The sequence below is a fragment of the Clinocottus analis genome, unplaced genomic scaffold (genome assembly GCF_023055335.1).
Source record: "Clinocottus analis isolate CAN_PGR_092001 unplaced genomic scaffold, fCliAna1.0.p SCAF_3, whole genome shotgun sequence".
Taxonomy (NCBI): domain Eukaryota; kingdom Metazoa; phylum Chordata; class Actinopteri; order Perciformes; family Cottidae; genus Clinocottus; species Clinocottus analis.
Window position 1 is genome coordinate 14,740,155 of NW_027176042.1, and position 17,068 is coordinate 14,757,222.

At 38.2% G+C, this 17,068-nt stretch overlaps 1 protein-coding gene across 1 annotated transcript in view; it reads right to left on the bottom strand.

The window, feature by feature from the left end:
* ca16b (carbonic anhydrase XVI b) overlaps window positions 1–17,068 on the bottom strand; it is a 93,612-nt gene that overhangs the window by 35,894 nt on the left and 40,650 nt on the right. Inside the window, exons 3-4 of the mRNA XM_068594255.1 lie at window positions 8,611–8,790; window positions 1,873–2,021 (exon numbers count right to left, since the gene is read on the bottom strand). Coding sequence (XP_068450356.1) covers window positions 1,873–2,021; window positions 8,611–8,790 — 329 coding nt within the window. The remainder of the gene's footprint in view (window positions 1–1,872; window positions 2,022–8,610; window positions 8,791–17,068) is intronic.

The following is a 17,068-nucleotide window of genomic DNA, read 5'->3' on the forward strand; positions in this document are numbered from 1 at the left end:
GAGCTTACTCAGATTGGTTGTTAGTGTTTCCTGTGCAGTTACACCAAGACATATCAAAACAATATGTTATCCCTTCCTTGCGTTTATTTTTCCTCTTATACATATACTATTTGTGGACATTTTTTTCCCCCCATATCTTTATTTCTATGCTTTTCTTCCCATCATTATTTGAGCAACTTCACAACTTTTCCTCCTTGGCTTATGTTTCCTATTTAAAGAGAGCTTGATCCTTTCATATTACAAGCATATTAACCTTGGAAAGCATGTTCTTTGACAGAGAGGCTGATGCAAAAACCTTGAACTACACACAAAAACACGCAAAGCTACACATCTATATTTCACATTCATAAACGATGAATCTAAAGGGAATAATTCTCTTCTTCTTGCTCAGCTTTTTTCTAACGAGTGCCTGAATTGGTCATTAAAGAGAATCCCATTTTCTTATTTAGAAGCGTGCCATCAAAGGAGCCATACGCACAACAGCTTCATAATGGCTGTATATAATACGGTGCCCTTTAACACTACATTGAACACAAAGTGATGTGGCAAAAATAAATATAATTACGAAGCCATTCAGCATCAAAGCTGTGCTTGCAAAGAGGACTCCAAAAAACAGGGCCAAGAAACAAACACAGGAGAACTCTAGCTGCGTGTTTGGAGATAGGACAGAGAGGCACACTAACAGCCATTTCCTGTTTTCATACAGTGTTATATTTACACTAATTATTAGTGTTTGACAATAGAGGGGATACAAAAAACATTCTGTACAACCCCACAAAATGTACGAGTAAGACGCAGTTGCCAATTCCTTTTAGATAATGAATAGAAACGGCAATGTAAATCATAAACATGTGAAAGACACTAATAGCTAATTCTCTGCACTACACAGAAATAGGAGGATTTCTGCTTTAATCCAGGAGCCAGAATAAAAAATACCAAAAGGTTTCAGACTTAATACCCTTTATATCTGTGCCACAAGAGTGGATGATAATTTATTTTCTGTTTTTCTTTATTACTTCTGCAGTCTTTGCTCCCTTTGTTTCTTTTGTCTGCTATTTGTCTTTCGGCACAAATGGCATTGAGAAATGTTGTGACCTTGTGCAATACGCATTTTTAGAGCAAGAAAGGTACAAACTTCTGCTTCATTGTTCGTCTTCTCTACTTTACTGAACTTTTTTCCTAATGCCTTTTCACTCTGCTATCATTGATGACATTTTTCATATTTTCAACTCTAAATTCAACAAAACAATATCTGATTCTTACAATGGCTAAAAATATATTATGAAGAAAGATGTTATTGTTGTATTTTTATTAACAACTGACCATTAAGTAGAAAGTATTTTGAAAGATGTTTGTTTTTTGTTTGATATCTGTTTCTTGTACTGTTATCTGTATATTTATCTGTACTGTCTTAAGGTTTTCCAGTAATTTTACAAAGACTAATAAAAAAACTAATAAAAAAGATCTGAATCAAAGCAAAGTATAAGTAAAAAAAATGCTGGATTCTATATTTCCCATAACGCAAGCACTTCATGCAATGTAAATACCCACGTCTTTCAAACTGCACACCCCGATTGTAATACAGGCTTTGTGTTATACATTTCTAGTCTCCAAACACAAACAGAGATGACCACTGATGACATCAGCAGTTACCTGACCTTTAAGTGGGTCCACTTCAGCATCATTTGGAAGCCAGAGGTTACCTAAAAATAGCTTTTGACCACACTGAATTGCGCTTCTTGGAGACGAGGTATACTGATATTAGCACCATCAATGTGCTGCAACAATTCTACACGTGGCTCCAATATTCAATATGGACCCTTATGGCCCCATATTGCACATTTGTCAAAGTGTAGTGTGGTGATGCTTTACCTCGACAGGAAACCTTCTGCCATTGATGCTGTGTTCTGAGCCTGCTGATCCATTGCTATGACCCCAGTGAAACTCCATCTTCTCAGCCTTAAAACGCCCCGGCAGTCCAGCACCTCTTACAAAGTAGTCATCCTTCAGGAGAACTGCAACTGGAGGCAAACAGGGGCGAAACACAAGAGAAGATGGAATCAAAATAAGAAGGAAAATGAAGTACAATCATAGCAGGAAAAGGGAGATCGACAAAGATGTGCTCAGAGGAGGATGTTCATGTTCTTTGTTATCTGTTATCTAAAGATCACAACTTAATTCTTATTATCTAAACTCTCATCTGTTTTATTTCTGTAACGACAACGCAGTTATCGCACGATCTCAAAATAACACAGTTCAATTCTGGGGTGTTCATATTTATTCTATAAGCTTTTGATCCAGAGATGATGAACTTTGTTATCTCTAAATATCAAACATAATCTATTTTCTATGATAACATGACACAATGCAATATCTACCTGCTTCAGACACTGATTAATTTGTTTATCAGTCATAGTCTCTCTGTGTGACATTGTCAGTGTGAACTAACAACTTGGGAAAGATTGTAGACTCGCTCTGAATACTTTCAGTGTTTAATGATTATGTGACCTGTTCAACTCCACATTTCCTTTGCTAATTTAATTGGCTTGATGATACTGTATGTTAAACAAGCTGCCTCGGAAGACAGACTTGGTTTTGTTTTTAAATGAGTACACAGATTATATATTTTAACCGGGAATCAACAGTGTGCTTGTAAAATTCCTTAAAGGATTTTTAAAGGGCGAAGAAACTCACAAATGATCTTGACTCAAGAGCAGCAAGAGTGACATTCTGCCACCTGGCAACCATCCGCCCGGTACTATTTGAGGCAAAGCCATTGTCTCTGAAACTTGTTGCAAGGTTTTCTAAGAAGACATAATGGAATTTGTCTGCTTTGTTATCTTCTTCCACTGGCTAGTGTTTTGCAAAGCTGTAAGGTCGTTGCTTCAGCTGGAGAATAGCAAGCATTTTTTAATTATCTCTCTTTCAAGATTACTACCAATTTCTGCATTGCTGAAGGTTTGACATTTTCTTCCACAAGATCTTGCAATTAAATGTTTATTGCAGAACTGCTATGTCACTATTAGTTATGGTAATTAATGTCCCATGAATGCATTGTAAAAGTATTTATAGTAATTGAGTTTCATTACTGAAGACAGAAGAATATGGCTTTAAAAATATGACTGCATGAGTTTATGAACAAAAGCACTTACGATATTTTATGATATTTAATTCATCAGTGATTTTGTTACAGTTAACTGGTAAATAATTGTGTGAATAAACAGTAAGGCCCCTTGAGATCTCAAAACCGGCTGTAATGTATTGTTCAATAATGGTAAATCTTGTCTAAACCAAACTGTGAAAGCTAAAAATGATTGCATTTGTTCTGTAGAATGCTCATTTTCTTTTCTAGTTTGATATTACTATTAGGTTATGTTAGGTTGCCAGTATTCAAATGTTTTAAAATCCCAAATTCCTCTATCTATCAAAAGCCTGTGCTTAAGGAAGTGTACCAAAATAAAAACAATTTAACTCCATGAGAAATACTTTTGCAAAACTGAACTCCAACCTCAATCCTTAAAAATGTTGCCAAATATTGGCGTTTGCTGAAAGAAAGCTGACCATATCAAACAGCATAATCACAGAGATAATGACACCACAGCTTTGCATATTATTGCTATCTGCCGAAGAAGGTCCATCAACTCCAAAATCACAAATTCCTGATGAGAAATATATCATTGTTACGAGCTTGAGCCCGTTTAAAACCATGAGGTGGCTTCTGAAAGGATTTCCTAAGGGTCACCACATTTTCATAATTTATAGTGGGCCATGTAATCCGTCTCCTGAGGTTGAAACAGACATCACTGCCCTCATGAGATTTCTGTACATGACAACAGCAATTTAGATTCCCCTAAAAAGTTCAGCCTGTCTGCTGTTCCTGGAAGCCTATATATGTTTGTAAATGTACACAGCGGTGTCACCAAAGGGCAAATTTAGGCTCCATTGGTTCTTTGGTTTTCCATCACATCCAACACACCACCATAACAAGACATATTACCATCCTTCTGCTATACTGGCAGAGGTCATTTGTTCATGTATTGATGGACCTTTAACATGTCTACATGAGACATCCTTAGCCAGCGTAGTACCGGTGCTCTGTCGGCTCGTCCCCCAACGTTACAAGCAAAGTCAGCCGTTCTGAATGAGGACGTCCCACTTTTAATTCTATCACACAAAGCAAACCATGGGTTGGATCGTTTGTACAAGCAAACATACTGTCAGTAAACACAGATGTCATGGTGAACAAGCTGTGCAGAGGGAAAGGATGACATCAAGATAAGTGAAACAGATCACCATGCAGGGATTACTAGCAGGCAGAATCTTCCAGAGAAGAGGACGAGGGAGAAGCGGAGATCTGAAGAGAGCAGAACCTTGTGTGATGAAGGATGAGCTGAACCCCTCTCGTGAGGCAAGAAAGAATCTTCCAGCAGTATTAATGTGCCAGTGCTGCTTAAGCTGATGGCCCACACTATGAAGGAAAATGTCTTAGATGGAAGAGATTTCTGAGACTGAAAGCATCAGGTCAAAGTGAAAAGCAGCCCGTATAAGAAAGAGGTACTCATCACATGTTCATCATTTGAGCAACTCTTCTGCAAAACACATACTGTATATATTCACAAGGATGGTAATAAAGCACTGTTTTGCTGTGTGGAGTTAGTGTAATCCTGTCTGCAACACAGGGAAAGTCAAGGAAAGGGGGTACCGGCTGGTCATGGGAGTTTCATTAGAAATGCTGCCCTGGGTGTGTTTGAACCCTCCAACAGCAGAGCAGGAATTAGAAGCTAAGCCAAAAAGACCTTGAATCACATCCAGTGAGAGAAGGGGAGTGTGTGTGAAAGTAAATCCTTGATCAATACAAATGTCTCCAGGGCCTTCCAATTCCATGAATTTGGTTGAGAGTTGTTTGAAATTTCACTGAGAAATGTTTTGTTGAGGAACACTGCTTGAATGGCAGCAAGTCGGCTCAATCTCAAAGCAGGTCAAGGCACAAGGGAACCTTGTGAAATCAATGTGATAAACTTCTAAGATCTATTCACTCAGTTCTTAATTACAACATTGACTTTTAAATAGAATGAAAGATGTTAAAGCCCAGGATTTGAACATTTGGACTTCAGCAGCCCCTTGTGGCTGCAGTAAAAAAAAACACTGTCACGGTTTTCCTGATTCAGATTTGGCCTGAGCACAAAGCACGGTAGTATGCATAATCGGTCCATGGACAGTAAAGGCAATTTATCTGTGTGACCATATTTGACAGAAATCTATACAAATTGCGGCACAGTCTGACTATGGATGGTAACATTGAGATTAAGATTAAACACTATCGTTAAAGGAACAGTGTGTCGCCTTTGGGGGATCTATTGACGGAAATATAGGATGAAGAAGTATGTTTTCTTTAGTGTTTTATCACCTTCAAATAACCAATGTTCTTCATTGAATTCAGCTATATATATAGGGAGCGAGTCATCTCCAGAGAGCCTGCCCACCAAGTCTCTAAAGCAGACAAACCAAACACTGGCTCTAGAGTCTAGACAGGTCATTCTTTTCAAGTTTTCGCATCGGCCACCGACGCGCTTGGCACACTGACAATTAAAAAAATGAGATGTAATTTATGAAATCGAAAATAAACTAAAAGGTTGATAAAGCCAGCTAGATCACACTGGTATGGGCAATGTTTAGTGCTCACACACAGATGCAACATGGTCACACTCTGATGCACATCTGACTGAAGGTTATACGTATCAGTCTTAACATTTGGGACTAGAAGTGTCACCTTTCATCACTAGCGGTCCATGTAAACAAAGGAAGCCAGCAAAAAGTAGTCTCATGACAATATTCTGTATTTGAATGGACAAAGAGGCATATTATGATGTGTGAAACACTGCAGCTAAGATGAGAAGACATACTGCATGGTTGAATTTTCATGATACAAATAGCTCAAATCCATGATCAAAGTTGAAGTTGAAGTGCCACTAAGGGGCCTCTGCTCGACTCTGGACGACGACAACGCTGTGACAATCACACAATAGGCTTGGATACACAATTTTAACGACAAAAGATTGTCAGGGACAGCGCATGAACAAATATTGTAGAATTGGCACCAAGGAAGCATCAAGACCAAAGTGAAGGCCATTGATTCATTTGAGGAGAACGCTTCACATTCAAAACTTTTAAACTGTTTTACAAGGACATGAAGGCCAAATATCTACGAGGATCAATAACTAACACAAACAAGTGTTGGCTAGACCATGAACACATTCCTCCACATTTCAAGTGATAAAGACGATCAAATGCAGCCCTGAAAAAAGTTAACCACTGCTTTCTGAACAGAGCTTTTAACGCTTATAGATTGAACAGAGACGCTCTTTCCATTATTATAATCTTTAAATGTAATTTAAAATTGTTAAATATTTTAAAACACTATATTCTAAAGTGCATTAATCTTGGTAATGTAATATATCCTTTATTATTATTATTAATATATATATATATATATATATATATATATATATATATATATATATATATATGTATATTTGTATATGTATATGTATACACACACATATATATATATATATATGTATATTTGTATATGTATATGTATACACACACATATATATATATATATATATATATATATATATATATATATATTTATATATATATATATATATATATATATATATATATATATATATATAATATATATTTATATACACACACATATATAGAAAAGTCCAGTCTGTGTTCTCTTAAACATCTTGTGATGTGAGGAAAGTTCACCTCCTTGAGAGAAGAGTAAAGATCCAGCAGTGTTGCTGCTTTAACGTGCTCTGCGTGGATCAGACCGCGGGGTCAGGAGCTTTGTGCATGCACGATTAACTTTTAATCTGGACACGGAACCTGCCGGTACATATAAAAGCGGTGTACTTGCCCGCCTGTGGGCGCGTGTGAAGCGGCTCGCGGCAGCACCGCTGCTTGTTGAGAACAGAAGCTACAGAACAATACGTGCTTTACGTCAGACTCACTTCGTCACGCTGCCTGTCTGCTGCGTAACGAAGTCAGGCTGCGGCAGCGCGCATCAACATGAATCGCCTTTAAAGTGAAAGCAGTGCTGCTGTAATGCGTTTATCTTATTTATTTATTTTTTCATGTTTGATTGACCTCATGCGGGCAGGACTGGAAGAGCCGTGAGACGCTAGGTCTGAACTACGGAGAGATTTAAAGCGATAAGCCCCTCCCAATGCAAAAAAACATGCAAAAAAAGGATTGTAAAGTTAACGCGTCATTAACGCGTTAACTTGCCCAGCCCTAATATATGCCATTACTACTGCCCTTTTTTAAATACCATGACATGACAGGTAGACTTAATCGCTATATATATATGTGTATATATAAATATATATATATATATATATATATATATATATATATATATATATATATATATATATATATATATATATATATGTATATATATTCAAAGTAATCTTTCAATGAGCGATTAAGTCTACCTGTCATGTCATGGTATTTCAAAAAGGGCAGTAGTAATGGCAAAGTTTAATGAACAAAAATAAAATTATAATAATGTTAAACCAATTTCACAATACTAATACTAATAATATTAAGTTGGCCTCTTCTAAAAAGTGAATGCAAAATATGTTGTGGTAACATTGTTCCATTTTCCTGATTTCACAGTGCTTAGCCATCTAAAATTCCCTCTGTACTGTTTGTGCCCAAAATTACAGCCAGCCGTGTTATTTCCATCTTTGTAAATAAGCAGCCCGCAGCATTGCTCGGCTGTCCCAGCGGTCTTGGTTGTCATGGAGGCTAACAACTCTCATTATGATCAAACGCAAAAGATGAAACTACACTCAGAGAGAAACAGTGCCAGGAGCAGAGGAGATCAATTAAGGTCAGGATTTTCACACCAATGGGCAACGGATTAGCTGATTGAAAAATAAAATGGTGGCAATGGATTGAAGAAGCAGTTTATCAAGTCAGCTTCAAAATGTTTCTGTAAACAAGGCTGATACGGAAATGATGGGAAGAGAAAAGGAGAGCATTGGGCAGAACAATAAAGGCATCATTAAAACATGATAGATTGACAATAATCATTACAGAATGATATGACTATGTTGGAATGTTGTTTGTTCATTGAAACATTAGATTTTGGATTTAGAAGTTGCCATTGGTGGCAAGTGGGTATTTAATATGGATACCGTCTTTTATTACTGTGTATTTACATTTATTGCATTGTCAGTATACTGTATATTGTGGAATCGTAAACGATATTTACATTCAGCTCTTTATGGGAAAAATATGACTACTTAGAATTTCTACTTGACTAATTCAGTAAATAAAAAACTGTGATGCGAAAATCCTTTGAATCCGATATTGCCATAAGGCTTTCCTGCTAAATGATCTGGCACTACTGCTTGCAATGGTCTAATACAGTCAAGGAAACTGTATAAAAGGGATAGCCACCATACATTTATCAACTGGTATTTAAAAAGTCGTGACCGTACAAATAAACCTGAATGTTGGTATTATTACATTCATGTCTAATGCGATTTAGAGACAAAACTAAAAAACTAAATCTGTGATGCCGACCTGTCTTTCCAGTGTTTTTCATGGTGGTCTGGTTGGAGGACTCAGCGTTGAACTTGTCAAGCACCAGCTCCTGGTACTCCTCCGAAACGGAAGCTTGTTCCTCTGCAATGTCAACAGGTGATTGGTTCCTCGCAGAACATTCTGGGTATGAGGAAGGCCAGCTTTGAGGTCCATGGCTCCCTGCAAAAATAGAAGAATCAAGAGCTTATGAAACATGTAGAGTAGTCCACAGAATTCCCTTGTGTCTGAAGATGCCATAACACAGACACAACACTAGAATCTCTGTGACAAGATTACTACTACAGCAGCGGCCAGGTCGCAATACGCCCTTAACGGAAATTGAGAGAAAGACGAAAAATATTCTTTTATACTCATTCAGCTGCAGTGCCCTCTAAACCCCTCCAACAGCTGGGAAACCATGTAAACACAATGAAAATTCATTATCTGGCTACAGGCAACTCCAGTGTTAATTGTCCATATATGATATAAATATCCCAATGACGCAGATTCTACAGTGACACACAAACTAAAACTAAACTTAGATCGGGTGTAGTTAATGTGGGTCTATGCCTTGGATAGGTTTATAAAACAAAAACATTACACCAAATAGGCTATTCAATAGAAAACACTCAAATTTAACAATGAATGTGCAGTGTGTGCTGCAAACGAACTTCCTGCAGAATCCCCATCCACTGTCTGCTCTTTTAATCCTCTATCCCCTACAGTGGCGCTTCTACAAAGGAATAATCCACAACCGACAGGGGTCCCCTTGATCTCTTCTCGGGTACAATGGGCCAATGCAACAACAAAAGCTGAGGGATCAGGGGAACAAGGAAGCATGCATGGATTTTAACTTTTCTGGGTTAACACAATATTCATGATCCCATTCCCTACAGATACAGGGCAACTTTGCTCCTGGCTCTTTGCAAAGATATGAGAACCCATCTTTACTAAAAACACCGTGGATAAAGGGTGGCTTTATGTCTTAAAATGTATAAACACCTCACAGCCAAAGACCCCGTGCTCGAGACCCTCAAAAAGACAGTGCCAATCAGGATTATTTTTGAAACATCCAATGTTTTAGCATGTCAGCCAGCGAGCAACCATAAACATGCATCATGGGGAGAGCAGACACATACACAGGAATCATTTCATTCATCTCTCCAATGAATACATGCCACATTGTTAAATACTGTACTGTCTCAGATTTGTCCAGCGACAAATTAAGATAAATTATTGTCTAAACACCACCCACAAGATTATTGGCTCGTGGGGTCTGGATTGCAATTGAATGTTTGAATAGGTTTGAGCTGCATTTCTAACAAACGGCTGCATTAGCCAGCAGGATTGGATTTGTCAATCATGGTTTTAGACTTATCAATATGTCTGTTCTCGTGCTAATCCTAAGATTTTATATCCTTAAACCGAGTCCATTAGGAATGCAATGCTATTATTATAAATGGAAGAGACATTTGCTTGCCAATCATGAATAGACAGAAGCTACTAGATATTAATCTAGTATCTTCTATCCCTTTTGAGTTGTGCTTGCTGGCAGGTTAGCCGCAACCTCGGCATCAACATGGAAGCTGTCAGAAACACAATTAAACTCAATTAGCTCCAACAAACATTGTATTATTTAAAGGTTAACGCATTGTGATGCAATATTTTTTTTTAATCATCACTAAAGCAAATCACACCCTATAATTTAAAAGCCTCGCTAACAAGGCCAGTCTCACTGAGAATCAACAAACGAATCAATATGGGAGAGCTGAAGATAAAAATTGGGCATTGAGCAGGATAAAAAGAGGTAGATATTACAGATATTAGCCTCAGGAGATAATAGCCTGACTACAGTGGATCTCCCACGCTGCAGTTTCTGTTAAATATGAAACATTCTACAATACTTTCTCTTTTAGTCTTCACTTCAAAACAAAGTAGAATTTATTTACTTCTTTTCCTTCTCATTTTCTCTTTCATACCTAACTGAGTATGAATACTAGGGCTGGGCAAAGTTGAAAACATGTAACTGATTAATCGCATTATTCGCCAAGTTCCATAATGAAGTAAAAACTAGTGTATTGCATGTTTTTTTTAAAAGTAATTTAACAGGCACTCTGGTGCAACAGCAAGTTTACATACATACATATATAGTTTATAAATCTGTTTTTTTTTTTCTGAACAGGTACTGTTCAGTAGTAAGGGTCCCTGTGAGGGACAAACCACTCCTTTTGCCTTTGTTCAGTCCGTTGCTTACCTTAAAGACGAATGTTGAAGACCAGCAATTGATTTACTTCATACAAAAAGCAATAAGTGCTTTTCATATTTTTAGTTCAGGTTTTCTTCCTAGTGAGAAAAGTCCAGTCTGTGTTGTCTTGAACAAGAGCAGTGAACATATTGTGATGTGAGAAAAGTTCTCCTCTTTAAGAGAAGAGTAAAGACCCAGAAGTGATCCTGATTTAAAGTGCTCTGCCATAGTGGATCATACTGCGGGGTCAGGAGCTTTGCGCATGCGCGATTAATGTTCAATCTTGTTTTGCAGTGCAAGCCTGCCGGTAGACTGACCGCCTGTGAGCCCTTTGTGAGGCGAGCGACTCGTGGCAGAACCGCTGCCCTCTGAGAACAGAAACTACATAACAATACGTACTTTCACATCAGGCTCAAGTCTCAAGTCGTCAAAACTGCTGTGAGGCTACAGAAGCGCGCGCACGTACATAAATCACCTTCAAAGTAAAATCAGTGTCATATTTCATTCATAGCGTGTTTATTCTGGCACTAATTCTTTGCAGTGAAATACAGTACAAGTCAAAGCTTCGTCTTGAGCCACAGAGCTAGACCAGTAAACCACGGCCAATATATCGGCGGCTATCAGCTTATTGCAGATATATTGGTATCAGTGTACACGTTTGCTGCTGAGTAACAAGAAATTGCAGGGAAGACATGTGAAAGAAGGTTGGATCAATATATAAACACTGTCATTATTATTTGGATTGTCCACACTGACAGGGATATTGTTCAACTATACGCAGGAAGATTGTAGTTTCTTACATTACATTTCATTTAGCTGGCACTTTATCCAAAGCGACTAACAACACACTCCTTCCACACTGTAGACTGTAGAATTTGGGGTCAAGTGTCTTGGCACAGGGACACATGGACATGGGCTAGCGGAGCTGGGGATCAAACAGCCGATTGAAGGACAAAGCTACTCACCACTGCGCCACAGTCGCCCTATTTTAGGAGTTCATCTTGGAGTTCATATTTTTAAAAATGACACTTTTGACCTGTGTGTTGGATTTTCTTAACTCTTAAATATCTGTATTGGAATCAAAAGTCCAGCATCTGCCGGACTGTAATATGTATTGATCAATGATGACGTTTGTGGGACGAGCTATATTAGTTCACTTGTAAACCTGAAAAGTTGTACTCATTTTCAGTGTATGTTTCAGAATTTTTCTAGGACAAAAAAATGGAGCTCAGACAGTGTAGGGTTGATTTTATATTTATGTCGTACACACTTGAGGCAGTTATGCAATTGGTTATGACTCACTTACTTCCATCCCATTTGTGTTCGCGGAACATATATATTCTCTTTGGCAGAGCTGTGTGAAGCACCAAGCCTTCAGTCGCTTTGAATATTTACCATTCCCTTAACCGGCAAAGTGGACGACCAACAGTAAACACACACAGAAAACTATTCGGGTTCTCCAGGTGGCAGCTTTAACACCCATTTCATGGATTCCTATTTTCTCCTCATAAGTGAATTGTGATAAGTTACAAAAAACATTGTAATGATGCTAGTGAGATATATAGCGCATAAAATGAGACTGACATACTTCACAATAACAACAACTTCTATTGGCCAGATGTGTTGAGACGGGTTCGATATTGACTCATTGAACATGAACGCAAGTTATAAAAGAAAGAGCCGTGGATTTATTGCTGGTATACAAACCTATAAATACACATCATTAACATGTCAATATGTTACCACATCAGAACCACATAGTGCAAGAAGTGAAGTGAAGTGAACCCACGAAAATGTTTCACAGGCCTCTTTTATACAAAGTAGCGAAAAGTGTAATCTTTTGCTAATTTTCCATTAAAAAACACATTACACCCCATTTACTGCCAGAGAGATAATTCTGCCTTTTCAAGAACAAAAAGGGAGGAGCAGCGTTAAAATCAGATAAGTGATGGTTGCACGGCAGTCGATTAATCTGTCTCATTGCCATCCATCAGAATGGCTGTAATCCTAGTGGTTAAGCCTTCCCACTACAGCACTTCCACTCTATATGGCCGAGGTGAACAAATAAAAAAAAAAGGTGCATGTTAAAAATATTGAAGATTGATTTATCTATAATATTACAAGCCACATTTGCAACTACATTCAGCGTATGGCTCTGAGAGCACCGCTCACACACACCGGGCTGCATGACACACTTATTCTAATGAAAATCTTTATGGGGCTATCAGGTACTTCACACAGTATGCTGATGGTTTTATATACTTATGATGGGCAAAGATGAGCCACTTACATTGATGTTACAGCTCACCCTCCAGGAATATGACAACATTTTGCGGAATGTATCTCTAACCATCAACGCAGAGGAAACCCATGAATCTGATCAACACAATAAAGCCGAGTATTTACCCCATCTTAACAAAAGTCATAGTTCTCAAAGGCTGCTTTTACCAGTTTCAGTCCCATCCTGCACCTTGTGTTCATCCTTTGCAGCACAGATTTAATGACAAGACATATACATAAATATTTTGACTAATTCAATGTTACTTTCCATTTAGTAATCTAGGATATATGCTGGAATTAGGACATGTGGTGTTTATACAGCCCGATACGTTTGCTAATTTGACCTGTTCTAAACTCATTTCTGTGTGATGTGACACAACTCTTGTTTTAAGTAAAACGGGCACATGTTTCTCTCAATCTGGCACTTTCAGTTCCAGGCGTCATCCCATTAACCTTGGGATAAACAGCCGTGCCTGTGCTACCATGGCAATGCTGACAGAATGGCAATTGCCTTGTCATTTCCGTTTTGTCCCTTTGAGAGAAAGCATCCATGCTGTATGCCGCCTGGCAGACCTTCCAGAATTGGCACACAAGCGCTTGCGAAAAATCCACGCTGATCAGTCCATATGTGTGAGTGACACTGACAACATAACACGGCCAGCAGCTATAAAACACAGTATGGGCGGCAGGGAACGGGGTCACAATAGTTATTGTAGCTGGAGCATTAAGGGAGAGCAAAGCCTTGTGTATGCTGCAGAAACCCCTTTGCAGGAGCATCGGAGCTACATTTTTTAACAATATTCCTGCTGTTAGCTTCAATAGGCTGCAAACACTCCAGATGCAGGAGACACAGGCTTTGTAGCAGCGGTATCAAGTGTCCAAGTTAGACAACTGATGAGCGGCGGACTTGTGCAATGGGAGGCAGGCCAGAATACTCACGGAAGTCTTTAATCAGTCAACTAATGACAGATTTTTTATTTTGCATGTCTGTCAGTAATGCTGTAGTATGATAGTTACTGACATCTTTGACTTCCTGGTTCAACCTTTGTACTCTTTTGACATTACTGGTGTACTCAATTTTGGTTTTACATCAAAGTTAAATGGTAGCTAATCTGGTAAAACTAGCATCTTGTGTATGACCTGTATAATCATCTGACTGCTCACACGTGTTGCCATGTTGGTCCTTTTTTTAACGACGTCCTCTTGTTTCAAAATCCAAAGCTAATTATTTGGAGCCTACAATGACATAACCAATGGCTGTTGGCATGAAAACGAAAACCTTGTGCAGTAATAAATAAACTATGAGAAATTGGAAATGTTATCATTGATTTTTGTCTGAAATCCTTTTTGTCAAGATGAAACCTTCTCAACAGTATGTTTGGCAAACATGGACAGTTTGGTGCTGCAAAATATTTATTTAAATACACATCTTTTTTTATCTCAATTTTGACTGATTGACACCGAGATAATTCAGTCTGGACCAAAGTGTTGGACCAACAGCCTAACAGACAGACGGAAATTGCTTTCTTTATAGTCATGCTGCTGCGATGGCAGGCCTTTGTCCTTTTTTTCTCAGATAAGCAAGGAATTCATAAGCCCTGTGCCTCAAACATGCCCTTTTCCATTTCTAAGATACTCCAGATACATATTCTTACATCTCTTCACAGAAGTATAGACTAATTTAATATTTTTCACAATGCATGGTGCTTTACTGGATATGCTGGGTGCATTCAGAATGAGGCACGAAACTAACACAGGCAGACGCCAGTTTGGTCTACTGTAAACTCCAATAACAGAGCTCCTTTGCACAAAACAAGTCGACAGACTTTGTCCCGTCCTCCAGCAACACTTCGTTCCGCCGCCTCTGTGTCCTGCAGATCTCTTTACATGCTTCCTGGCAGCTCTGTGACCTAATGGCTGGGATGTGATGAGGGAGAGGGAGAGAGCTCAGCTCACAGCTGAAAGGACTGGAGGAAGAAAAGAGCCGACTCAGTCGACTGCACGATGCCGCTTTTGAGCGTTTAACAACAATCATACAGACTCCCAACCACATGGTATAACAAACAACCAGGCATGGATATAGTTTAGAAATCCAATCACAAGCTTATAGTTTCATAATGTCTTGCATTCACTATCTCCTTGTTATGGGGCTCAGTCTAACTCGTATTTTCTGTGCCATGTGATATTCTGGGTTTCGTGTTTTCAAATAGACAAGAATAATAGACTGCAAGCAACTAGTATCAAAGTGAGGAAAATCATCCTGGCAAAATTGTGCCAGCCAATTTTGGTGACTGACTGTTTTCCGAGAGTAAATGAGGTCATACTGCTAAAACTACAAACTATTACGCCAGTGTCACATGTGACTGAACACCAGTTCAACCAAGGACGGAGTCTTTTGTTGCTGGCTTTACTTTCCTGTTCAACAACTGAAATATATTTTTAATGTTGAAGTTAAATATGTCCACAAAAAAACAGAGGGAACTTTCAGGTGAATTAAATCATGTTTATGGAAGTGAATCAACAATTGCAACACTTAGTCCTTCTGTATGTGCAATTTTATATTCAAAGAGACTGTGCTTTTAGAGTATTTTCTTGTGTGCTTCCTTTACTGGCCCATATGCTTAAGGCGACTTAATTATCAGTGAACTATGAAGGTAATAAAACAAACATAATGGCCTGAGTGGGTGTCGGAAGGCTCTGAATTTTTTCCAAGTAATTATTGAACGTGAAAGTAATTGCAGTTTTCTTCGATGTCTTTGAAAGCTTTTTCTCAACATTGTCTCACATCCACTTATCAGAGGAGATCTGAAAGAGCAGATACTTCATCAGCGCAGTTTGCAAGAATAAAAAAAGGGGGCATCTGTGGTCACTACGGGGCACAAAGTGACACACAAGTGAGTCTTCAGTTTCACTTCACCAAATTAAAGGTGCGCTTGTTTGACCTTCTGTCAGTTCTGTCACGAACAGACGCAAGAAGCAAGCACACTAAAACTATTTTCTTTATGTTCATTCACTTTATTGCAGATGTACTGACAGAACAAAAGGTAAACCAGCAAAGTTGATGATTAAAATGAAATCAGCTGGAGTCAAGGCGTTAAGCCTGACTTTGCAATGTTGCCTTCATTTGGAGGTTCCTAACATTAACCCCAAAGGCAAATTAGCGCAGGCTCGGCGCTTATTGTTCAAAGACACGCGCAGAGGGAATATCCAATAAAGGTTTAACTTGTCAAGGGCACAACAGCCAATGAGAGCCAAACACTTTCTTTAATGAAAACAAAGGTTGCATTTTGTGTTGGATCAATGTAATTAATATTCATTTATTTTTTATTTTATCATTGTAAAAATTGCATTCATCTACCGGGTAATTACACTTTTTTTTAAAGAGACACAATGTGGTTAAATCATAAAACATAGAATTAATTCATTCAAAGTAGTACAGAAAACACATGAATTTAGGACACAAATTAAACAAGACCAACACATCTACAGAGATTATTGATCGAGTCGCAGAATCAGAACAAACATTAATAAAGACTAAAACGTTTCCAGAGATCAACTGGACCTCTTACATTATTCTTAACCACATGACATGTTAATGATAAATTAACAGAGTGCACTTCTCCCTATTATTTGTGATGAAAGTACATTATTTATTTATTTATTTTTATAATATTATTGGTCACACTCCTCAACCTCTTTCCTTTGTAAACCTTTCACAACACTATACCATCTGATAAATATGATGAATACCTGCACCATAAAGTAATCAGAACTTCCCATTATTGTATCCAGAACCAGTACAGTATCAGCTTCCTTGGAGTTACTGCAGACACCTACTGTGACAGGTGATTAAAAGTCTATCTGCTCTGGGAGATAGCTGACAGGAGATTTAGATAAGGCAACTACTTCCCCCTCAAAGTGTAACACTAAAGC